The sequence below is a fragment of the Dunckerocampus dactyliophorus genome, chromosome 20 (genome assembly GCF_027744805.1).
Source record: "Dunckerocampus dactyliophorus isolate RoL2022-P2 chromosome 20, RoL_Ddac_1.1, whole genome shotgun sequence".
Lineage (NCBI taxonomy): Eukaryota > Metazoa > Chordata > Actinopteri > Syngnathiformes > Syngnathidae > Dunckerocampus > Dunckerocampus dactyliophorus.
Window position 1 is genome coordinate 8,985,294 of NC_072838.1, and position 26,034 is coordinate 9,011,327.

A 26,034-nucleotide genomic window follows, 5' to 3' on the forward strand; every position below is an offset into this window, starting at 1 on the left:
CTACAAGCATGTCAGTTTAGGAATGCACTATTTAACCGAGCGACTGCGAGGTCAGTCAGGCATTTTATAAAGCTTAACGCAATCCAACTCCTGTTCTTCATCCAAAAAGTATAATTTCCATTGCCAAGATTTTACATCACATGGGTTATGATGAAATAGTAAATGCATAAATGTATGACAGAGCGATGTATGACACTTTTGCTACACAGTCCAACTCAAGTTCAGGACTACATTCCTAAGTTCTATTAGGTCCAAAAGTCTTGCAGATTATGTCTTACCATCTGTAAAATGCTGTACCAAAGCACATAAATCCATTCTCTGTTTGTAAGAATGTGAGCGGTACCTGTAGTTCTGTTTCTCACTGCCAATTTGAAACCGATCATATAGCGAGAAGGCCTGGTGTCCGTCCCAGTCTGTCAGTTCAACGCGAAGGACATACTGCCTTTGGCTGGTCAACTGGTAGACATACTCGTTCCCCAACCAGTGCTCCGCAGACGTGCTCCCAAAACCCTGCAAACATAGACGAAAAGCAACACTGGTAATCAAACAAGTGCGATCACAAGAGGAGTGTGCCATTTTCCCACATACCAGGACATTTTAGCAGTTGATGTGGTTTGTTGCTTAGTACTTTGTGGCAATAACATGCTTTTTTTTGGGTAAATAATCTCCCCATTGATGTTCTTGCAATAAAAGAACAATATTTCAGAATTGAAGAGTTTGGTTTGAATAGACAAATGTTTACTGTAGCTCTTCAATTTGGACACATTCACACTCTGTAATCCATGCTGTGCTTGGGCTTACTTGACACCTAATGTCCTATTTGTTTAGCTAGTGTGAGTGCTCTTAAACACACTCTCTTTGGTACACTTCCTCTTACTCTCCGTTTGGAAGAGGTGGACCAGAGTAAGACGATTGGTGATGCGCATGTGCATGCAGGACATGCGCTGTGCATAGGGCCCCATGATCCATGGCGGCCCCATTTTGCGCAAGGGGGCGCATTCTCAGCAAATGCGCAAAACATACCATGCCACCAGACCAACATTATTTACAGACCACAACCACAGTTGAAAACGGCTGTACATCAAAATAAGTAAAATACAGAAAAAACATAAAAATGCGTATCGCTGCCAATGAGGCATCGAGATACAAATCAGCCCGAGGCAGGAGAGGAGAAAAGTGCGACAAGTAATCTGACATCGTGCTCCTTGCCACATCACCTGTCAGTCCCTGTTGGTGTAATGGTACAGCTGCTCCTTTTTAAGGCAGAGGGTCGTGTTTGATCCCAGCTGCGGACAGTTAATTCTGTTAATTTGTTATTATGCACTAAAAATAATTGAATCAATAATTTGTTTCCAATACATGCATTTAACTAAATCCAAGTCAAATAGTTTAAAACTAGCTTGTAATGGGTCACTTAGGTCCGATGAATGTGGTGACCACAGCTGCCAGGGGGGACCCAATGAGATTTAAATATTTTGCATGTATGTATGTATATTGTGCTCATCTACGACCTAGCATTTTTAGTTACATTTACTGGTCTGTTCATATAATTTTGGACATCCTTGTGTTTGACAGGCATACATAAATAGAAAAGTGCAGAAAAACGGCACCAGCCCGCCTCTCGTCCACTTAACCCACACACGTTAAAGTCATTACGGCTTAACGATTTCTTTCCCCCAATAATGTTGACACTGCATGTTTAAAACCTCCTTAACAAAACAACTGCAGTGTGTTTTCTGTGAGTAGAGCGGCAAGGCAAAGTGCTCCTCACAGCAGCAACAGTGGAACCGAAGCGACATTGCAGCTCGGGAGCGTGGTGGTGATGATGATGGTCTGTGTTTGTGCTTAGCGTGTGTGGTGATGAGGAATGGGAAGGAGGGAAAGTAAATATGGAGCATTCTTGGGGTCTTAGGCATGTCCTGCAGAGTGGGTGGAAGCGCAAGTGAGTGGGGCCCTTTCATTGCTGTCGTCTTTATAGTCATTCCTGAGTGAATATCAACTCGGTTTCCTATTGTGAAGCAGGGTTTATGTCAATAAGTGCCTGGAGAGAACAATTTAAGTCCAAGCTGGGTTTGCATATTTATGCAATACACACAATTAGGGCACAAAAAGCTCCAACTGAACAACAAATAATGGAAAGTTAGCAAAATATATATATATTTTTTTCCACTGTGTCAAAATAAATGCTATGATAAACAAGAAGAGTGGTGGACACAGACATTTGCACTCTGTCCGTTTGCTAATAATAGTCTTCAGATCACATCTCTTCTTGCTCTAACAACGTAACCACTCAGAAAAAGTCCAAACATCATATCCACTGGCCGCACCAACTTGACTGAAATATTTACAGATCCTCAGAGTGCCTTTATGCCGTGCGCAAGCCTATGAAGAGAAAGAATGTGAAAACTAATAACACTATAAAACACCATCAGTCACCTACAAGCTGTTGAAGGAGAGCGTGATAAAACCTTGCTCTTGTGTTGCGCAATGTGCTGTGAATACCATCTAAGGTTCACCGGTACCCCTCATGTAACGTAATGCACGCTTTGTGCACCTGTTGAGAGCTGGAAGCTTTCCATGTTGGTCTCATATGAGCTTAGTCTGTTGGCCTCACCTCAAGTTTTTAGTCCTGCAGTCCAGTAAAATATGGAAAGGCAAAAGTATATGTAGTATTCTGGCTAGTAGGCATCAGTAATGTTCCATTATTGAGACATGACATTAGGTTACTACAGTGCTTCTCAAATAGTGTGACGGGGTGCCTCTGGGGGGACGTGGTGAATTGTCGGAGGGGGGCGTGAGAGACAGGGAGGACTTTCGATATTACTGCAGAACTGCCAAGTATGAATTTGTTGTACTCAGCATGCAATTTGACGCTTGAATACGGCTGTATGCGTCACTGCTCTCCATTTTGTTGCATTTCGCTGGTTTCAGTTTCGAGTTTAGTCCGTACAGATAAATAAATAGATATGATTAGTTTCTTAATAGTATTTCAAATTGGGGGGCTGCAAAAACATTTCTGTCCCCCCAGTGGGGGATGATTTGAATTCAGTAGTGTTTCTCACCTTCTTTAGCAAAATGCTGGCATTAGCAGCTTTCTTTGGCTCCATTGTGGGTTATTTAGCAGCCGTGATCAATAAGAAATGCGGACACTTGTAGCGTAACTGTGTTAGTTAGCAAAGAACTACAGAGTCAACCGCTGATGACGTCATAGACGGGCAACAGAGTTGGAAAACTTAATAACTTCTGGTTTCAGTTTCCATGCTAACATTATGCTGAAAGAGACATTTTGTGATAAAATTATGTTACGACCACAGTTGGACTTACGCGGTGTATTAATAACGCAAGATGTGTGCAATATTGGACTCTAACCTGAAAATATACGTGGACAGTGGCAAAAAAAAATTCCATAAATCATTCCATAACACAAAAAATAAATAAATAAAAATGAAGCGTACATGAATATCGGTTTTCGGCCTCCTTGACCACTAAAAATCTGCCTGCATCGTTAAAAAAAGATTCCTGGATGACAAAAAGTGTTTCCAAATCCCAAGAAATCAGAGGTCAACCCAGAATGGGTTGTGTTGGATGTTGTAGCCATCACCATGGAAATCAAACAATGGCAACTGCAGCAGTCGATAAAGTGTGTTGGCTGTGCTAATATTGCTGTGCTTGCTGAAACTTCGCTGCGCACTAAAATGATCAATGTTTATTTCGCCACATGCTATTATTTCTTGTCATCATTAAAATCGGAGCGCTACGTTCGTGCTCGCATCTGAGCTAACATTGCTTAAATTGTTTCCACCCTTTGTACAAACTCACCTCGCACCGAAAACATTGACAGACTATCAAAACATCATTTTGCTTATCTAAGGGAAGCGCATACAAAACAAGCCCAAATTCATCTTACTGTGCTGTCTGTCCCCATTTAATGGTTCGCACTTCTCCCCTTCTAACGGTATAAAATCCCAGATGCTAATAACATTACCTGACAAAATATATATCTTTTTATTAGCAGCAGTCTGAGTTATGTGATATAGCTTGGAAATGCTCTCACTTACAATGTCTCAAAATCATGAATGTCCCCTTGATTTTTTTAAACTGACAAGTAAATTATCCATCAGTGCAAAGGACTGAAGGGGAAATTAAACTCGAGGCAGAAAGGAGATTACAGACGAAAGTCTAAACAGATAGTCCATCTGATAATAAACGGACTATTGTATAGATACAGCTATGGGAAGGTATACAGTGGTGATTTATACAGCAAAGTCACTGGTTGGACTGCCAGCAATAATAAACATAATTCAAAGCATTGACTGGAAATGCTAACGCTGCCTTTCTAAATATGCATCGATACTTTTGTGATGACATACTGACGACGTACTTTGCATGCACCGAGCACGGGCCTACGGAGACAAAATAAAAGTGTTGTTGTCATATTTACACACAATAATTTCCTGTTTGGGATGGAAGAATAACAACTAAGATACCCTGGACGATGTTTCTCATACAAAAAAGGAGGCTAAAGCTGTAGAGGAATAACATCTGGTGAAAGACCCTGTTTTTTTTTTCCCAATCATTTATGGCCAAAAAGCTCATGATATTTGTCAAAACCTGATTTCTACAGTATTGTTGCAACAGGATGTCATGCTCGTTGAACAGTTTTCTTTGTTTTGTGTGGAAAGGACCACCTGTATCATCTCTTGTGAATTATATATGAATGGTTATACACGGATGTGTCTCATCTCACCGTTTTGTATTCCTTCCACGTTCTCTGGAAGTCCACACTGCCATCCTCTCTACGCTGTATGACCGTCCATCCACCACCAGCTGTTTCCATGTTGCAATAAACCTAAAAAAAAAAAAAATCAAGTTCAACAGTGCAACAATGATAGCACCCGGTGGGCTGTCATTCTCAGGATTTATTAGATGTAATACTATATAGCTAGAAAATAGAAGCTGTTTGGTAGAGCACATTGAGCTGGACTTCAGTGTAAAATATTAAGATAATCACACTTACAGTGGATGGCTTATTCATTTTGGAGACTTAATGATATATTTGAATGGTTCACAATTATTCATACAGGCTCTAGATACATGTGCATCTAGATACACAAGTTATGATACGATTAAAAAAACTATATATTTTAAAAACAGAACAATTTGATATCGTGTACAAACGATACCATTCCATGGTTAACATTTGATGTCGACAAATCTTACAGTCAAGTCTTACATTATAAAGTAAAGAAGCCGATTCTATAAAAGTGACGTTCTTACAGTATTCAAATGTGTAAAAGAGCACATCATATCCCCCAGGCACTGGCAAAACTCAAAAGACAAACAACAGAATCACATGTCAAATGTATTTATTTTTAGACACGAACCAAAAAAAAGACTTCCTGAATCAACATCTTTTTGTTTGATCAATATAAAATATAGCAATAAAAAACAGTCTTAGCCTTCGGTCCAATCATCCATCCATCCATTTTCTATACCGTTTCTTCCTCATTAGGGTCACGGGGGCATGCTGGAGCCTATCCCAGCTAACTTCGGGCGACAGGCGGGGTACACCCTGGACTGGTCGCCAGCCAATCGCAGGGCACATATAGACAAACAACCATTCACACTCACATTCATACCTATGGACAATTTAGAGTCGCCAATTAACCTCACCTGCATGTTTTTGGAATGTGGGAGGAAGCCGGAGTACCCGGAGAAAACCCACGCGCACACGGGGAGAACATGCAAACTCCACACAGAAATGCCCAAGGGAGAATCAAACCCAGGTCTTCCCAATCTCCAAGCTGTTGCTGTGTTGGCCAACGTGCTAACCACTAGACCACCGTGCGGCCTGCGGTCCAATCAATAATAAGCAATAAATAAATAGTGCAAAGACCATCAAATAACGACAAAAGTCTTCAAAAGTGGCACAAATTTGTCCAAGCAAAGGTAAGTAAATAGCTCTATTTGCCACATGGGTGCAATGAAATGTTGTGTCAGGTTGGAAATGTAAACAATACCCTACTCAAAATGGCATAATGGTAAGCATGAAACATTTCAGCCTGAGCATAATGTTTTGAACAATCGAGGTAAGTAACAAAGGCGCAACACTTCAAAGTAAACAAGTTGCAAACCAAAAAAGGTAAGCAGCAGCCCTAGAAAAAATTGTTTGTTGCGCTACCAGTGTACTTCAGCGCTGCTCTGCATAGTTAACAAATCGTGGACGCAGTAAGACAGTCATTTTAAAGTCCTTAAAAGATCCTGAGGGTTATGGAACAAAACATCAAGTGGTAGACCCCAAAACATTTCACCGGTCCTAAGCCGGAGGATCCAATTGGCTGTCTGTCAAGACACGGGACGATCGTTGGTCAGAAGAAGGTTGTTACTGGTGCCGAGTGCAGTCCAATAACCATCAGATGGGATCTGCAAGAGAAGGGTTTTAAGAACAAAAAGGTCTTCAAAGGCCTAAAAAAACGTGACCTTGACGGTCCTGATGACTTCCAACATTACTGGCATGACAAGGAGATCCCACCTCAGATGTTGTCCACACGACACAGTGTAGGGGGCACAATTATGATCTCAGGTGCTTCTTCCTTCACTGGAACAATGGAGCTTCGGGTTGTTCAGGGGCGTCAAACGGCAGCTGGCTATGTAGAGATGTTGCAGGGGGCAACTGGTAATGACTTGCTTTTTTCAACAGGACGACGCAGTTCACAATGCCCGACTTCTTCTAATAACCTCACTCTTTTGGACCATCCTGCGTGCTCCTCTGCTCTAAATTCAATTGAGAACATTTGGGGATGGATGGCAAGGGAACTTTACGAAAAAGTTTACATCATTTCCAGACAGTGGATGCCCATTGTGAAGCCATCTTCACCACCTAGAGCAACATTCCCACCAGCCTCTTGGAAACACTGGCATCAAGCATGCCCAAACGGATTTTTGAAGTGACTAACAAGAATGGCACAGCTAATTAAGGAATCCTTTTCTAAAACGTTATTTACATTCTAGGGTGGTTTCTGGATCAAGCCCTACAAACATCTTGTTAGTGATCATGATTTACTGCAGCAGATAGCGTCTTTGGCAGCATAGAAGGAGTTGTTTGACGGCACTCACTGGATCAACCAATACCCAGACAGGACATGGAAAAATAGGAAAGTCCAAGCAATGCACTGAAAATCTAAGAGGGAGAATTGATTTGCACACCTTGAGCAAGTCGTTTAGAATCATTACTAAACAACTGGAAATTCCGGAACAATCCAATAACCACCAAGGATCCAGACCACCATGAAGTGGAAACTGTTGGGGCACCAGTGTCACTGTCAAAATGAAGCCAATTTTAAATCGCCATTAGCTGAGAGGTTGGAGACCAAGAAAGAAGCCCTTTCTCCTAAATCGACATTGTCAAGCTCGAATGAAATTTGCAGCTGCCTACATGAACAAACCAGATGTTTTCTGGAAAATTGAGCCACAGGTTGAGCAATTTGGCCTTAATGATGAAGCATATTTGGAGGAATCAAAATGAAGTTTACAAAGCTGTGAACATTGCAGCAATTCTCAAGCATGGTGGTGGTATCATCGTTCTCTCGGACTGTTTGGTTACCAGTGGTATTGGTGCACTGCACAAAGTGGATGAAATCATGGAATGAAGACTGCTAACACGCATCAGAACTGGTTTTCAAATGGATAAAGTAGGTTAACTTTATGTTTCCGGGATAATGTTCCAAAGTCCAGTCCAGAAAGTGGACTATGCTTAAAAGCAGAGTCTATACCACAAAACAGACCAGGTTAAATGAACTCTACAATTTTAAAATACAATTTTAAAATACAATTTGCCAAGAAAAGTGGTTAAATATCCAGCCAGAATTAAAAACATCAGGTCGCGGTGAAACGTGCTCAGAGAATTAACCATGTACTTTAGCTGGTGTGTGTCTATATACTTGAACCAGTATGTAGAATTTTGACCCCGTGTCAACCCTTTGACCATTTAATGTATTGAATATTTCATGTGATTCTCAGCAGTATTCAGAAACAATAAAAGCTCAGTTGGGTTTGGACACTCCTTTTTCTGAGCTGAAAAGGTGAATCATGTTTGGAAAGGGTATCGCTGTCCCACTCAAAACTAATCAGTGTCTTCTTATCCTTTACCAACTCCCCAGAGGTGTTTCTCATCGTAGGGTTCAGATCAAAGTGGAGGTCCGGGATGGACACATACCAGGAGACACCTGGCTGTAATGTGGCCCTTAACCTTGGACCTCAGTGTGCGTAAGCTGATAATGCAGGACTGTGGATCTATCTGTAGTGTTCCTGATTGTTTTGAGTTTGTAGACCCCAGGGTGGAGTAGGGAAGGTCTCTCACCTCAGCAAGCCCACACAGCTGAGCACACATGGACACAGGCTGGGTATAATTAAGGAAGTACCCCGACACAATCATTTCCAGGAGATCGTCTCACATTCCTCCCATTCATGCAAACACGCATACAACCACTAGCGACCGTTCTGTGCAGCTTCCAGCAGTGGTGTCCTGGAGCTTGACCGATAGACTCCACTCACACCATTTTCAAACCTCTTCATTTATCAAATTATCGCCTTCATAAATCAGGCGTTGGCGGGCAGTGGCAAGGTTAAGAACACATCCTCGCATACCCTCATATCCCCCCTCATGTTCAGCTCCATGTCTGATTTCACACCTCACCCCTTGCAAAATTCTTCCACTTTCAAAGCTGCCAAGTGTATTCACAGCTTGCACTGATCATTCACACTCATCGGTGGCAGATGTCCCACAGTGGCTCAATGTGCAAAGAGTCATTTTCATCCAAGTCAAAGAAAACACGCCTAGTCCTTTAAATCAACTATGAAAGTGCCCAGACAAAGTGATAAAAAAGGATATATCATATGACTGAACTTCTGGCTAGAATACATTGTGTCTTCCCACCCTTTTGTTTTCCTGCAGGTTGATCTGGATGTTGTAGACTCCGTTCTTATGAAAGCCTGCCTGGTAAAGGTCGGCACAATCACGGAACTTCTTGTCTTCATCCAGGGGCTTTGGAACTGTGGGTGTAAAACAGTCTCACATTATTTCACAGAAAAATACTGGACGACACAAACACATTTTCAGTGTATAGCACCACTCAGCAGTGCTAATAAAAAGGTGGGAGAGATATTAATTTTACAAATACATTTTTCAGAATAAGGTACAGTACTTCTGTCCCAACTCATGGCCTGCTACCTTTTCTTTTCAATGTCAGAAAACCAAGGCTTCCATCTTTCTGCAGTACTATTTGTCTGATCTTCAAAAGTCACCAGGTGTCCCAAGTTTATCAAGAGCCTTGCATTCTCCCAGTTCCACCATGATCTTTAACCTCCATAGACCTTGTGGTCAGCCAGTCCGTCAGAAGAAAACCCATCTGTCTTCTTCTTCCCAAGGTATTTTCTCTGCACTGTTACATTTTTGGTTCAGCGAAATTACTTCAAAAATGGCAGTTCAAAAACACAGCATCTACCTTTTTTTCACATGGCCGGGCAAGGTTACGTGACCAGGAAAAACTGTCCGAACAAACAATCCAAGCAGTTCTGCTTCTCTACATTGTAGTGTCGACTACATTGAATTTTGATATGGTTGCAATGGTTTCTATTGAGTCAGGACAGAATTTTATTGCCTGTGATTTGTGATACTGACATTGGCCAAGAATTTGGAATTTAAAAAAGTACAGTACATCATAAAAACGCCGCTTCACAAATAAAAATTAAATGAAAATAGCCAAAACAATACTGCAGCATAATAATAAATTAAGGTTTAACAGTGCAACATTTGAATCAAATTAAGTACAGAATATTTTGTAAAAACAAACCTAAAACAAAATGCAAAAAGCTAACACCTCTTCGAAATACAGGCTGTAGCCTGTTTAGAAATTGGCATTCAGGGAAACAAGTTCATGTGTTTTTTTAATGATTTGTTCATATCACACATCTATCTTTGGGCAACCAAGCTATAGTTGCTCAGAGAGCACCCCAAAGTCCATGAAACTCAAGCCTTTGTGATGCAGCTCAGTCAGGAAGGGGTAGGGAGAGTTGAGTTGAGGCAAAAACTAGAGCTCTTGCTTTTTCCACGGGGCTAATACATTTATACAAATCCAGTACCAGTAACAATTGCACAATTAGTGACATGTTACCTGGTTTCCTTTTGTCAATTTAGTGGTAGCAGGGGTCAGTCAGTGAACAAGTAAACAGAGACGACTACCCGTGAGTCCCGATTCAGTAAAAAACCTGCAGGTTTTGAACACTTCATTCATGATTTGCACATCTCTTGCATCTACTGAGACAGGACAGATTTGTATTGCCTTGCGCTTTTTGTGATGTTGACGTTGGACGAGAATTTGGAATTTTACATCAGTACATCAGACAGTACCCGCGTCATCGGACGGTCATGAAGCGCTGACGTTTTCCTTGTATGTAGAGTAGCCTACCTAAGAGGTTGGTGCCCCGCCAGATTTTCCATATAAAAACGCCGCTGTTTTCTTTTGATGCTAGATTAACGATTAAATAACATTTCTTCTTTTTCCTGGTTCGCTTTTCTTCCCAAATCAAAGTTTAGTAGTTTGGTATGAGTAAACTTTTATTACACTGCTTTTTGTTTACCTGTGATTTCCCTCATTTCCTGGTTGGTGAACCAGAAGGCTGGAGATGGACAGCAAAGTCTCGCAGTGAGTATCTTGTAACTTCAAGATAAAATCTGAGGTCAACTAGCTTATTAGCAAAAGAATAGGGGTTCACGGTCTAGATCCCCCCCCCCCCATTCTGTCTTCGGAGTCCGACAGACCAGCTGCATCCATTTCCATCTGTAGATAATTATGGCGGCACTATTTTGAGACCAAGCATCGGGCTATGGACAAAATACTACAAGCTATAAATTTCAAGTTCCTGTTATAACAAGTGGTTTATATTTACTTTCCAAGCCTTGTTATAGTGATGGAAATTCCTTCATTTTCTTTTTTTTTTTACATTTTCTTTCTTCTGTGCCTTTCCCCTCCCACTTAACGGGCTCACGTCAGTTTTCACCCCATTGTTTTTATTGTTATAATTGCGGAGTCAAAGAAGATGTCATTGAAAAGTGAAATGCGTCAGTGATCCTTTCCTTTTGCTTTGATCCGTCTCTGTACAAAGGACCTCTCCTTTGGAAGTAGGTCATTTATTTGGGTGGACTACAGTATTTGACCGTTTTGAAAAAGTATTGAGTGTCGATGACAAGACTCTCCTGCTGTGACAGGTCGACACTGCGGGACCTTGCACCCCAGACTCTAATACAACAAAGGATAGGCCTGTCAGGCGGTAATTTACCCCAAGCAGGCAGACAGCGGGGCACTTTTAAGGAGCCCGGGAGGTTAATGCTGGTGGAGGGCTTTTTTGGCCTCAAATTAGTGTTGACGATTATTTCACAATAGCTTTTGCGGTTTCCCAAAGTGGAAGAAAACCGCTCGGGGACTCGGAGTGCCGCTATGAGACTGGTTCTCCCGTACCGCTTGCTGCCCAGATCTCCAGATATTATTTATGTCCCAATATTTGTTTGCAGTAAAATTTTTAGTGGTTCAGCAGGGACTCATATTCATCAGGGGGTTCATGTGAAAAGACCAATAGGCCTTGGGTGTTTGCATAAATCACAACCCGTGCCAAATGAGCCCAAATTTTGGAACTGAGGAATGAAAATTTGAGCGAAATGGACTGCTATAGACATCACTGCTCCCATGTGAGCGCAATCAGTCTTCAAGTACAGATGAGCGGTATTCAGGACATGACCCAGTGAAATTCTTTCAAATATGTTTGATGGATGCAAAGCATGACTAAAATATCATTACTGTTCAATGTATATTAGTAAAAAAAACAAAAAAAAAGAAGTAAAATTGCATTTTTTCCAATACTATTTAAATGTTATTTAAGAACATTGGAAATATCTGCAATTTGCTCAGTGTGTTTCTTTTCCCCTTCACCCCAGAGCCGGCCCTACCCAAGTGGAGCACAAGGTGACATTTTATTTGGCGTACCACTCCATCAGCAATTTACAAACACTTATAAAATAAATCTATTTTTTAATATTCAAACATTTCTCATCATTTTATATTTTTTATAATTGTTGTTTTTAATTGAGGAGATAATGTCACCCAATTTGCATGCTTGACAAATTATAAATACATAAAAAATCTAAAATACAATATAAATACCCTAATGCTGAAAAAATTATAATTAATATCATAATTGTTATAAATAAATAAATAAATAAATAAATAAATAAATAAATATATATATATAAATAGAGCAATTAACCTAAAAATTAAATTACAGTAATTGATATTATAATTTGTAGTAATATTAATTGGGCATTGCTTTACATTTGAATGAATGTGAGTTTTTCCTATTTTAAGGGTTAATGTTAATAATTAGTTTGAATACACAGTAATTATATTAGCACCTTTAGCATTTGCCTACACTGCCTAATGGACCAGCTGGCTCTGCTTAAAACAGTACAGCAACCCCTCGTGTATCGTAGTTACTTAATGGATTCCAGACCTGACCGTGATCGGTGAATTTCCGCAAAGTAGGATTATTTTTTTTACAAATTGAATATTTTTGTAGTCAGTGCATAGAAAACCTGTTTATGACCTTCTAAATAAGATTTTTAAACATTATCAGAGCGCTTTAGACATGAAATAACACCCCTATAGTCATTATACTCGTAATAATCAATATAGTACAGATAATAGGAGTAAATAAGCCATTTAAGACATAAATAAGACTCATGCTAGCGTGTGTTCCTGTAAAATGTGTTCCAGTGCTAGGGGAGCTGAGTGAGAGGCAGACAGGAAGTGACGTTGTGTATTCAGAGCTGAGTTATACCTTGGCGTGGGTATGGCTGCAACAGTAGCTTGTGTGAGCTAATTCAACCCTGCAATAAAAGTCTGTTGTTCTGGCGATCAAATCTGGTGCTTGTGTGTCTCTGGGCGTTGAGTTGACGATCCACACTTTTAGCACAACGGTAAGCCTTTCATTCGTCGTTTGAGCCCAGGATGGAAAGCGGGACTGGCTGCACTTACACAGTGTCACAGTGCACCATTTGCAGTGTTTATGCACCTTCATGTACTTATGGTAATTGTAGCCTTAGATAAATATGGAACAGATCAGGTGATTATTCTAAACAGCTCTTTGACCTACACCACATGTGTCAATGGAGGGCCGAGGGACTGCAGGTTTTCTCTCCAACCGGTTTCTTCAGCAGGTGATTTAATTGATGAGCTCCTCAAATTGAAGGAGGTGTTGACGATTAAAATCACCTGTGACTGGCTGGAAAGAAAGCCTTCAGTGTCTCGGCCCTCCATAGCGCAGGTTTGGCACCCCTGACCTAGGGTGTGACCGATTAAATTTCCGATTAAATGAAATGAGTTCGACTTGCCTTTTAAACATAGTTGTGCAGTTTTGTCAGCAATGCATGTAGTTCAATTTGTGAAATAATAAGCACTATGCTTGTGTTGCACACTGCATGGTCCATTTCAAGTCTCAGCATAAATTGTCCTCTTTTCCTCTAACTAAAAAGCAGTAAAAATGATGAATAACACTAATTCAATGAGATAACAGAAAACTGTAAAACAAATTCTTATTTAGCAGCCAGAAAGTTTTTTTTAAAGAGTGTTCCAAAGCTGTGGTCAATTACTTTTAATGGCAGTGTGCGGCTCATTGCACCCTAATGAGCTTTGGGTAATGAATACAATTCAAACAAATTGCTTCATCTAGCCACATCAAAAATATCTGTTTGCATTGCAATATTGGAAAACACATATGGAAAAGTTGTACATGGCTGATTGGGGGAAAAAAAAAACTTTCTAAGGGATCAGTGTTGTGAAAAATGAAAGGGCGAGCCTCCCTAAATAACGAGCAGACATGATTCAGCATATTATTAGGAAAATAACCCCAAATCGGTTGCGATTTCTTACGTAGTTGACCAATTCATGTCAATATATTTATGTAAAGATAAAGTGTTTAAAAGCAGCTGTGATTAAAAACATAAAGTCCTGCTTTCCAAAACTGTTGCATTGTTGCAGCTTGCGCTGGAAAAACACGGTGTTGTAAATCCCGTCTTCAGCAACTGGCATATGTAATCACGCCTTGGCAACATACTTACATTTTAAACCGCCGTTACTTTGGTTGTTTTAAGGACTTTCGTTCACAGCAGTTATTTTAAGATAGCAGGTTTACAGCTTTGGGGTGGGGGTGGGGGTGCTGTTGCTGCGTCATGGGTCTCTGATAAACACTGAGACAAACATGCACACGTGCATGCACTCTGCTCAGTGGACTGTATTGCAATCACTGCACCTTCCATCTCCCATAATAGAACGCAGTAAACAGACTCCACAATAATAAACAAATAAAGTCCAAATAAGACGACCCCGTAATATAATTGCAGCATAGTAATAAAAGAAAGTAAACAAATTTCCCGAATTTCTGGTTGAGGAATAGTACGTGTGCCAAGAAAGAAGCTACTAAATTCAAGTGAAAATCAGAATTAAGCTTTATACAAACTGTATTTCATTTTCAGACTATAAATCACCCTCTGTTTCATAGTTTGGCTGGTCCTGCAACGCTTCTATCAAAATGCATGCTGTATAGAATTTAACATGCGCTGCCTTTATGTTAAAGTGGGGTGGTGCTTGGTATTTTGGCGACACCTAGTGGCCACAATAATTCATTAAGTTGAGCTTGTGATGCAGTTATGGCACGCAAATTGAACGATACTGAGCATACCAGACACTTTTGGTCACAGAATACTTTCTAATATGCTTCTGCCTTGGAGGCTTTGTGTCTGGGAGTAATGTGCAACTATAATTATATTATACCTGTGTGGATGAGAAACGTGGTGTTTTATGCAGCAGTGATGTTCAATTAGGACACTAGTTATGTCTAACTTGGAGACGATAGCTGCTGTGTCAACGACTGACTAATTAAATACCTAAATTCTGGTGTATAAGCCGCACCTGTCCACATCATAAAATGACATATTGTAGTCCGCGCGGTTCCTTGAGGACCAGGCAGCTCTAGTTGACAGGAGCCAATCATGAGCTATGAGAAAACTCCCAACAAGCTTGCCAACCCATTGGAAATTGCAGAAGGTCATTACTCAATATAACATTCTGACTCACAGTGTCATCTTCAGCATTAAACTCATCACATAGCAACTTAACACTCAAACGGTATACCTCAGAAATATACAAACATGTACCAAAACAAAATATTTTAAAGTTTTCCCACCATGCATTTCATATACACTGGAATTTACGGTAGATGTGTGATTTTCTGTATATTTAAAATCATTTGGGAATACAAAAATGAAGTTTTGGTGTTAAAATACAGCTCTTTGATACCGGGATGCACCCAGGCATGATGTCACGTATTTCAAGTGCCTTTGTCTGAAACATTTTGGCATTTTTTTAAACAGGTAAGTTTTTATTGTATCCATATACTTTCTTATTTTCCATCCATCCATTTTCTATACCGCTTCTCCTAATTAGGGTCGCATTAGCCTATCCCAGCTGACTTCGGGCGACAGGCGTGGCACACCCTGGACTGGTCGCCAGCCAATCGCAGTGCTAACCACTACACCACCGTGCGGCCCATACTTTATTTCAATTTTTTCAATTACTTATTTCACCTTCTGTAGCTGTAGTTTGTCTACTTGTTGGTGTAAACATTGCCCCATCTGTCTGGCTTTGTCTTCTTCTCTCGTCACTTTAATGTTGTCAGGAGCGGCGCCATGACACACCTAAAAACAACAAAAACTTGCTCTGATGATAGCCCCATCATAAATACCAGTGCGCTTTATATATGTTTCCTTCCCCTTCATGGTGCATTTTTTGACTGATGCGACTTATACGTACATATGTCTGTTTGATTATCACTCCCTCGCTATATTGTGGTTTTTCAGAAATTAATTCATTAATAAATTATCGCTGTTTCATGGTCGGCTGTGGGGTATGGTACACAGAAATCTATTTTGAAGATGTCGTCAAAATCCATCACTTTTCCCCCCAGCCCAGCTTCAAAGAAATATCTTATTTTTCTGGCAAACATGCATAAAGTATGCACTTGCTAGCGTGAAATATCAACTCCACTGATCCATTTCTCCGAACAACAATAAGCTAAGGATATATTGAAAAAAAACCCTTTTCTGACCTGTTTTAAAATGCAAGTCCAGTGTGTCAAATGATCAGTGAGATCCTCCGACCCTGTCGCCACAGTCAGACAGGGCATCCCTGAGGAACTATTACAGTTTGACTTATTCCGACTGGGGTTAGGAAAGGAGCGCAACCTCTGACCTCCACACCCGCCTCAACCTTCAACAGCACCACGGTGGAGGGAAGGACCCACCACGCAGGAGCAGCCACAGGGGAAGTCTTCTAGTTAAGACGGCCTCTAATCACCACGGTAGAGTCAAACCTAGGGTGACCGTATTTTGATTACAGAAAGCCAGGACACTCGGCCCTGTCAATGAGATACTCAAATTATACTGAAAGTACCTCAAGATGCCTTATAATTTTAATACATTTGTAGTACCTTGCTAGATATTATTATTTTTATTATCATTATTATTATTACACCGATAGATTCAGTCTCATAGCTCATGCATTTGCAGTTTGAGAGCTTGTCTTGACACACACACACACACAGCACAATCACAGTTGCACAACACGTACATATGACTGATGGAAAAAAAGTGGCAGACACAATATATACTGCTCTCATTTTTTTGTACAATACTATTTACAACTAAAGACACAAATGACAAACAAAGGACGTTCAAAACCCGCCACGAAAATGGTTCCAAATACAGAACGACACCGGAAGATGCGGTTGAATGCTAACAGTTTTTGTTGTTGTTGGTTTGGACAGTTTATATAACAACGGTTTGGAACGTAACCAATATTTTTGCAATGTGCCCTTTAAAGAAGCAAGAATTTGAGGATTGTGCAAGACGCCCCCGATTTTATGAGTCCTCAATTCGACATATGTCAGGGGATTAACTCCGTGCGTATGTTTTGCTTTTTTTTTTTTTTGGGCTTTCTGCGGCTTTTTGGCTCCAGTAATTCAAATATTACGAGATTACGTCACATGCAGCAGAGTGCCCTAATGAAAAACTATGAAAACCGGGATGGTCACACTATTCTAACGTGATTCTTCAGATGCTAACTTAATCACAGTCATTGAACGTGGCAGAAAGTAAAATATGATAAAATATTCCTTTTTAGTGAATTGCATTGAACTTGACAGAGCCAGTAAACCAATTTGCGTATGTGTTGTATTTGGACCTGCTTTAAGAGGCTGAGCTAATACATTTTCAACAGTCAAGCCAGCATGGTCTCCAAAGGCCTCTGGTAATTACACGTAACGTACATAAATCAAGACTAAACAGATGGATTACAAGCGAGGTCAGTACACCTGTGACCTTTTATTGCATGGTCCATTAAAATTACAAAAGTGAGAAATGCATGTTAATCATGTACGACAGCTCGTGACTGCGTCCCTGTTTGTGTGGAAATATCTCGAAGAGCAGCGTGAAGATCTCTGAGTACCTCTGCAGGAAATGCACAAATGGAAAGGAAGTTGGGCCAGTGGGGCAAGGCTCACAATGCCCTCATTCATGTAAATCTTTTATTGGATTTGAGTGAGTGGGACACTGCATTGATGTTATGTCATGCTGGGCTCAATGGAAAATTCTCGAGTTTACATTATCACAATACAATAGAGAATACAAGAAACCGTTCCCTTTACAAATGGCATTCTGTTTGACGTTTCTTTCAGTAAGTGTGCCCAGATGTTTTCTAAACAAAGCTCGAACAGCAATTGTTGCAAATGGAGTATCACGCTGGTTTATGAAAGCCACTAAGCCTCTTTAACAGAAGCAGCCAGGTTAAAACAAGAACCACATTTCTTGCTTCATGTTGCTTTCATTGCTTCAGAATTTAATCGCCAGTGCTTCCCTGTGTTTCCTGCAACAGGGTGAGATTTACAGAATGGTGTCATCATAATTTCAGGGGAGGCTTGAAAATCAATGCTGTTAAAAGCTGGAACATCTACCTAGAGGAAGAAAGTATTTCAAAACAGCTTAGCTGCACATTAGTTCAAGATTTACACAACGATCCAACAGCTTTTCCTAACACGTTGTGGTCTGGCGAGGATCAATGGACATGGTTAGGCTCATCACAAATCAGAGGAAAACGCTTTTAAATGAGTTTATCACATACCGAGAGATAACAGGCAATTGCTCTCATCTGTTGAAACATAAACAAGCGTAGCAGTGCAAGCCATGAAACCCTGCGTTCTTTCGTCAGTGTGATAATGTGCTCACAATATAAGCATGGCCTCAGTCTGCAGATATAAAACTGCTAGGAAGGTGTTTGCTAGGATTTCGTAAGACTTTGTTTTTTGTAGGATTCTGTTTTTGACAAAAATTATTGCTAAAAAATATGTCTCAATTATCCAAAAAAAACTAGCCTCAACGCATTGGGGACTCAGTCTCAGAAGAATGAATCGTGATTCTTTTAGTGGCCAGACAATATAGATGGATTCCAGCCAGGGAATCCTTTAATCATCTTTATCATGTGTGTGTGTGGGTGGTTTATTTGTTCATAAAACAGACAAAAAACGATGAATAACTCATATCTGTCTCCTTTCTTCCTCATAACAAGCACGCACTGAATGCTGTGTGCTGATGGCGTTCAAGCACACCGCGTATTTCTGAGTGTGAAATGAATCTTCTGTTTTTTCTATTAACTTTACGGCTGCAAAAAAACAAAAGTTGCAAGTGCCAGAACATTGATAAAGAAGGTGAGAAACAATACAGTCATCCCTCGTTTATCTTGCAATAAGTGAATTTTCGCAAAGATTCAATATTAATACATTTAGTAGTTAGAGCATCAAAGACCTGTTTATGACTTCCTAAATACAATGTTTAACATTATTAGACCCCTGTAGACATGAAATAACACCTGTGTAGTCACCTTTACACTCCTATTATTCTTTGTTTACACCATATTGCTTAACTGTAATGCACAGGCTACGGGATCACTGCAGGGACACGAGAAGACCATGGGTTTAATTAACCATAGCGAGCTAACTAGTTAGCCTCCAATTTATGTACTGTACTCTAAACTTAAAAAAGGGTTTAAAACTCAGTGGGGAAGAAGGACAAAGAAGCCAAAACCTTCCCATTTCCACACAGAATGGGAGGAGAACTTATTTTCAGTCTATCATGTCGGACAATCCATGGCAGTGTGACTGTAATCTAACCTAACCTAATGTTTCAATAATGGAACATTACTGACGCCTAGTGGCCAGAATACTACATATATCTTTGTCTTTCAATATTTGTTAAGTAATAATACGCTATAGACAACCATGAAACAGCGGCCATTTATTCATGAATACATTTGTTAAAAACCACAAGAGAGCGATAATTGAACTGCGATATTCAGAGAGACAACTGCATTATATTCAAGACTATTTTACTTCAGAACTACTACCAATCATTTAAATACAGTGTCGCTCGTGAGTCAATGAGAAAACGGTAGTTCTTTCTTTGGCAGGAGCCTATCACAAGCTATATGTGAACTCACGACAAGCTTTTCAACCCACTGGAAATCGCAGGAGGTCATCACTCAATATAATCGTCGGACTCACTGTCATCTTACAAAGAACGCTAAAATCATTACACAGCAACTTAACACTGAAAAGGTAGGTAAATATACAATAAGTACCAATACAAGTTTAAATTAAAAAACATTTATTTTCATTCTTCCATAATGCAATCCTGCTCAGCAAAGCATTTCAAAGCTGATTCATTCAGCTGCCTCTGTCCACCAGAGAGAGCCATAGAGAGAATGGGGAAGATGCCTAATTCTCTTCTGTTCTGCATGGAATTGTACCAACCGGTTAAAAACAATGGAGCTGACAGTGACTAAGATCCATTCCACCTACCTCCATCTTTGGAGCAAAGGTTGAGTAGGTTGTGGACAGTATCCATCATCTCCTGCTGCTGCCTTTGTAGGGCAGTGCTGTTTCCCGTGGCCCTGCTCAGCTGGGCCTCTAGCTCTTTGATAACCCCGCTCTGCCTCCCTACAAGGACCTGTAGGCTTCCTTTCTCCTGCTTCAGTGTTTCTAACTCTTCTTGGTGCTTCATCTCCATCTCTAACATCTTCTGCTCTAGGAGGCTGTGTGAAAAGGAGGAAAGGCATTTGCTAAGACGTTTGCTGTGCAGGAGTACAAAGTTAGTTTAACTTATAAGAGCTGATTTCGCAGTCTCTTCCTTGTTTTTACCAGTCGATGAGTAGTAGTAGTGAATAGATCAGGTATTGGTAATAGTTGTAGCAAGAAGCAAAGCTTATATAATCCTACCGCCCATTCGTTTTACATCAATTGTAATACATTTGTTCACTTAAGGTAATAACGTGGTAAAATAGTCACATTTTTTGTCACCATAGGTCATTCTATGATATGTTACTGAATGCAGGCCCGATTCTTGCCGTGTGTTTAAAACATCTGCAAAAGAATCATAAAATAATCCTCTGGCTACATGAGATTTTCGGTTATACAGCCACCATTTACAAGTCTTTCCCAAACATTTAAAACAGCATCTCTGGCTGTGAGCATTCCATCTTAATAAGCCTCGAGTGTATCTTAAAGGAAAACTATAAATACGTCAGTAACGTAGTTTGATCACCTTAACAATGTTGAAAATAATAATAACAATGTCACATTATATGCAAATTAAGGATTGTTGGCGCTTTTTGGAGTTTTTGTTCGGAAGGCTTTACAGGCAGAATAAGTGTTTCCCATTACGTGCATTCTTAGCGCCGTCTTTTTCATCTGTTTTATATTTAGAACACGCAGAAAAGACAGACATATGTGTTCATGTCTCACACAAGGATTGTGGATGATGAAATTCCCAAAAAAGTACAGTTTTCCTTTAAAGTCACAGACTTTGGTATCCTGTATTATTTGATATACTTTGTACAGGACGGTTGCAAAGATGGTTCTGTTACGTAATCTGTTAAGTAACCCCTTAAGACCAATTCCTTTTATGAACATGAAGCATGAACATGTCCCTGCAAATGCCTCATGGCAATGATTTGGTTATGAAATAAAGTGTTCCGCTGTAGACGGCACCGAAAGCTCTGATTTATTGAATGAGGGATATGCCAGTTCTGTGTTTTTTCTGTAGTTTTTTTTTTATTTCACCAATTTCAGTACAAAATAGTTGCTGGTAAATGGCCCGTGTGGATTTGTTTATTTTAGTGGTTGTTTACCTGTTCTTGTCATGGAGCTTGTTGATCTCATTGGTCTGGACCATTAACTCCTTCTCCAACTTGTTAGTGGAGAGAGAATTTTCCAGAAGCTGAATCTCAAGCCTTGATGTCTGATTCAAAACCTGGCACACAAACGCACACACACACACATGCATAAAGTTTTCTTTTACCGAAACAGAAATGTTTCCGATCTCCAATCCATCACTGGATCCTCGCAAAATCAGGCCGTGTGGAAATAATCATTAAAATGTCTTCTTTGTGTTCAGAATTTCATATAAACATCACTTTTGGCATGCATCTAATTTCCTGAAATCTTACTTGCGTCTCAACATCAGTCAGCTTCCGTGTCTGTTCCGCAGTTTGAGAGAGAAGGTTGCTGCCCATTTCCAACATGGCTGCCGTGGTGTTGTGCACAGCACTCTGTTGCAGTTGAACCATCTCCGTTTTCATGCGCTCTTTGATGTAATTCTCAATCTGGGTGAAGCAAAGACGACAGAAGACATATTCAAATCGGAGCAGAGCCCGTCATCGAAATACTGCCGGTGCAAAAACACATAATTATTCCAACAATAATGTTCGACACAATAATGCAGCATGTAATATGACAAGAATCTTCTCAAAGGAGACCAGTTTATAAATTGTTTTGGGTCTCGGGATTGACTCGTGATTAAGGTTGACCAGGGTTTACCCTGCGTCCCACCCTAGGTCACCTGCGATAGGCTTCTGCTCCCTCTCCATAAAAACGAATGGATACTTAGGAGCAGCAATGCTACTAAGGTTTGCTGTCCAACTAAAACATGCAGTTGCATTAGCTTTCCGATGTAATATCCTCACTTGGCAAGGGTGCAAAAGTTAAACAGCGGCTTTTTTCAGTCAGGATTTCAGACACTTTCTCTAACTTATTTACCTTAAGACGATATTAGCTAACAGTCCACATTGGTCTTGGCTGAGAAACAGACAAGGAAACTGATTGAAAATCGCAGTCCTTGTAAGGTCGGATTACATTGCATGATAGTGGACCATATAGCATTACTTTGTTTGGAAAATGATTTCAGTCCGTCAAGAAATGTAAAACCCCTGAACTCTGTGGATGGTGTAGGTTGTTTTTAAATCTCCGTTCAAAACTCAAAAAGCAGCTTTACACTGGAGGTTTGTCCATCTGCTCAGGACCGCATGAAGCGTTATAAAGTCACCTTGAGAGAAAAGGTAGTGAAAGGACAGATGGCGGACTGAAAGTTAAACCGTGCTTTTGGGGGTTTTCTTTGAGGAAATGTGACAGACTCTTGGCTGAATGATGTGGTGGTTGTAAAAGAAAAGTACCAAGGAGAAACGGGATTACACAGACACACCCAGTCACCCAAATACTCCACTTTGGAGGCCATAAAATAGGCCCGTGTGGATGATGGTTTCTTTATATGGATTTTAACCTCAGCTACTGTTAAGCATAGTTCGTACTTGGTCATTGGCGGTAAATGGAGATTACTACAGGCATTGATAGGAAAGTCAAAATGAGTGGAAATAATGGACTTGGCACTCGGCAAAAGTGAAACAGCTTTTTTGGGGATATCACCTCTTATTGGCACTGCTTTTGTTCACTTGACACTTGACTTTTTACAGCTTTTTGTCCCTAGCTTTTGTGTTTAATGATTGTTAAAATTACTTATGGAAATGCAATTGTCATCTAATAGTAGGTAATTCTCCAATAAACAGAATTAACTCATTACAGTTGTCCCTCGGTCTATCACTGTTTTCAAAAATGAACCAATTAATACATGATTGCTGTTTCGTGGTTGACTATGGCCTATTATTCAAAAAATATTGAAAGACAAGTAATATGTAGTATTCTGGTCAATGTTACTTTGATGCGACATGACGTTATATTACATTACCTTCACACTGCATGGAGTCAGCCATGGCACTTCCAACATGATAGAGTGAAAAAAGGTTCTCCTCCCATTCTGTGTGGAAGTGGTAAGTTTTTGGCTTCTTACTTTCTTCCCCACTCCGTTTTAAACCCTTTCTTAAGTTTAGAACACATAAACTGGAGGCTAACTAGCTAGCTCAGTGGCTTGCTAAATGCTATGAGGGTGGCCGTCTCGTAGGTCCCTGCAGTGATCCCCGAGCCTTCGCATTAATGTTGCTCAGTGTGGTGTAAGCAAAGAATAATAGGAGTGTAAAGGTAACTATGGGGGTGTTATTTCATGTCTATAGGGCTCTAATAATGGCCAAACTGTATTTTGAAAATCCTTAAGAGATTTTCTATTGTGGAAAAAAATAATAATAATAATAATTAATATTGAATCCTACTTCGCGGAAATTCACTGATTGCGTTCGGTTCTGGAACCAATTAACTGTGACAAACGAGGGACAAATGTAGTGCACTTTTATTCCTTTAAGTCACAGTAACTGGGCTTGTGGAAGTGCATCGCAATGTCAAATGTCCTGTCCCTCACTTGAAGTGTGTAAAATTGCTACGGAGCTTTCAGTTGGGTACAGCTGTGTACTGATGCAATCCGAATACAAATAGATGCATTTGTTACACCCCGAACACAAACACGCTCTCATAAATCGATCGGGACTCATGCCACGTTCACAGCTTCACAGAGCATCAGAAATCACAAAACTCTTTCAACACCGCAAATAACTGCTGCGTTTTCACAGTATCCTTGGGCATGTTCAAGGATCTGCTCCGATGAAAGTGGCTGGCGGTTTTTTGTTCTCTGTCTTTTTACTGTTTCATCTAATTCTTGTATTTTGTCTTTTTATTACTGTATTTTATGCCCTTTACGTGCTCTGACTTAAGTGTTAATTCCGATATTAGTTCCTAATTCCTGCATACAGTGTATACAGTATATTAAAATGTGGCAACATGCCATGTTAAGATAATGAGCTAAAACGCCGTAGTTTAACTTGATCATACCAGAAAGTTAGTAGTTGCTAAGATCCATTGGGTACAAGCAATTAAAGCGAGCAAGCGCTTTATTGCATCTTACACAGAAGATCTTGTGGAGCCACACTTCGCCATACGGTGCCTTGACGACGCTTTAAGTCGAACATGTGTGTGCATTCAGCACTACGGTTGAATACTTGACAATTTGCAAGAGAGGAATTCGCATAAGACATCACTTGCATGTGAAAATAAATACATTTGGCGTTTTAATAACAAAAAAGAGTTTGAAGAGACATTCCAGAAGGAGCAATAACAGGAGCCTCTCCATTTGGAAACTGCTAAATTCTGGTTCTGCTTTTTTAAAAAATCATTGCAAGAGCCATGCTTATATTTATATTTCCCTAAGTGCTACTTTACAATTATGTCTTAAGCTTGTTTCATGTGGACTTCTGTGACTTCACTAACGGCGCAACTTGACAGCCAAACACTGCACTGTACCATTCCATTAGCAGTATACATCTTCCATGTCAGCAGAGCTTATTCCTTTCTATCTAGACATTTTATGAGGTACAGTTGGCTGATAAACCATAAAATGCAACCGCTTTGGGCTATCCAGAACATAAATAACAACGTGCAGAACATAAAAGCAAATGTCAAGATCGAGAGATCCAAGATTTTAACAGCAAAGAGGCTGTCTATCACACAAGAGGACAAGTGTTTGGGTTACTGAATGTCCTATAATGTGTGCATCATATCATGGAGGGGATCACAGGCAAGGATGGGTGATCTTCACCATGCATATGCTGTACATTATCACGGCAGAAGCGCTTAATTGCTTTCACTTAAGAGCCAAGAGCAAGATAGTCTGTCATGATGATACTCGCGTTCTCTTCTAAAACTGTGAATGTTTAGCACTTCTTTGACATTTTCCTTTTAGTGAAATGTCCCCTTGATCTTTTTTTCCTAAACGGCAGCAGAGGTGGTTCTGAGAGACAACTGTGGGATCTGGAAAATGGCTGATCCGGGGCGTCATCTATAAAAATGTATATGGAAATCTGACTAAAACCCTAAATGTGCGTACGGACAAAAATATTCAGACCTGTAAAAAGTGGCGTACACACATTCACGTAATTTGTGGTTCATAGATTCCACCTTGAGAAGTGTGCTTACGCAACTCCGCCTCAAGGTGCGCCCTTTCCACACCTCCACTTCAGCATAGGTCAGTGCAGTGACTCATGAATGTGGCGTCCATATTTAATTGCATTGTTACGATGGCTGCTGTCATTCTGAATCACAGCTGGTGGGAACAAAGGACGAGGACGATGAAGTGCAACTACTGGAAAAGTAGAATATTTGGAGGACATAGCAGCGGCATAACAAATAAAACAGATCGAGTGACAGCATGTCCGTCATGCATGTGACTGGAGCGAAGCAATCAGTATCAAAACTAAAAAGAATGTGGTCCATTTTTAGTGAGCATGTATCTACATTTTTTAATCTAACTGACGCCGCATTTTAGATGAATACAAAATCTGTTTCATTTAAGGGTGGATGCAAAGAGTCAAAATGGGGATGAAGTTAAGACGAAAATGAATTGCTTTAATTCCATACGGATATAAACTTGGACTTTATTGATCTACAAGGGAAATTGCTTGGTTAGAGGAGCTCAATTGCAAATGAAATAAAATGCAATGCAATATGAGTAAAATGAAATAAAAAGAATATCAAATAAACAAGATTTGCATATTTTCAAATAGTGTGTAAAATATAGTAAACAGGTAAATTGACATTTTTATATAAGAA

At 40.1% G+C, this 26,034-nt stretch overlaps 1 protein-coding gene and 1 long non-coding RNA gene across 2 annotated transcripts in view; one reads left to right on the top strand and one right to left on the bottom strand.

The window, feature by feature from the left end:
• Positions 1–26,034, bottom strand: part of angpt1 (angiopoietin 1) — a 67,061-nt gene that overhangs the window by 16,695 nt on the left and 24,332 nt on the right. The window contains exons 2-7 of the mRNA XM_054764525.1: positions 21,660–21,815; positions 21,342–21,463; positions 20,014–20,246; positions 8,936–9,051; positions 4,748–4,849; positions 344–510 (exon numbers count right to left, since the gene is read on the bottom strand). Coding sequence (XP_054620500.1) covers positions 344–510; positions 4,748–4,849; positions 8,936–9,051; positions 20,014–20,246; positions 21,342–21,463; positions 21,660–21,815 — 896 coding nt within the window. The remainder of the gene's footprint in view (positions 1–343; positions 511–4,747; positions 4,850–8,935; positions 9,052–20,013; positions 20,247–21,341; positions 21,464–21,659; positions 21,816–26,034) is intronic.
• On the top strand, positions 8,087–9,416 carry LOC129173520 (uncharacterized). Its single transcript, XR_008567239.1, has 4 exons — positions 8,087–8,261; positions 8,954–9,004; positions 9,087–9,151; positions 9,249–9,416. It is a non-coding gene; the product is annotated as an uncharacterized LOC129173520 (long non-coding RNA).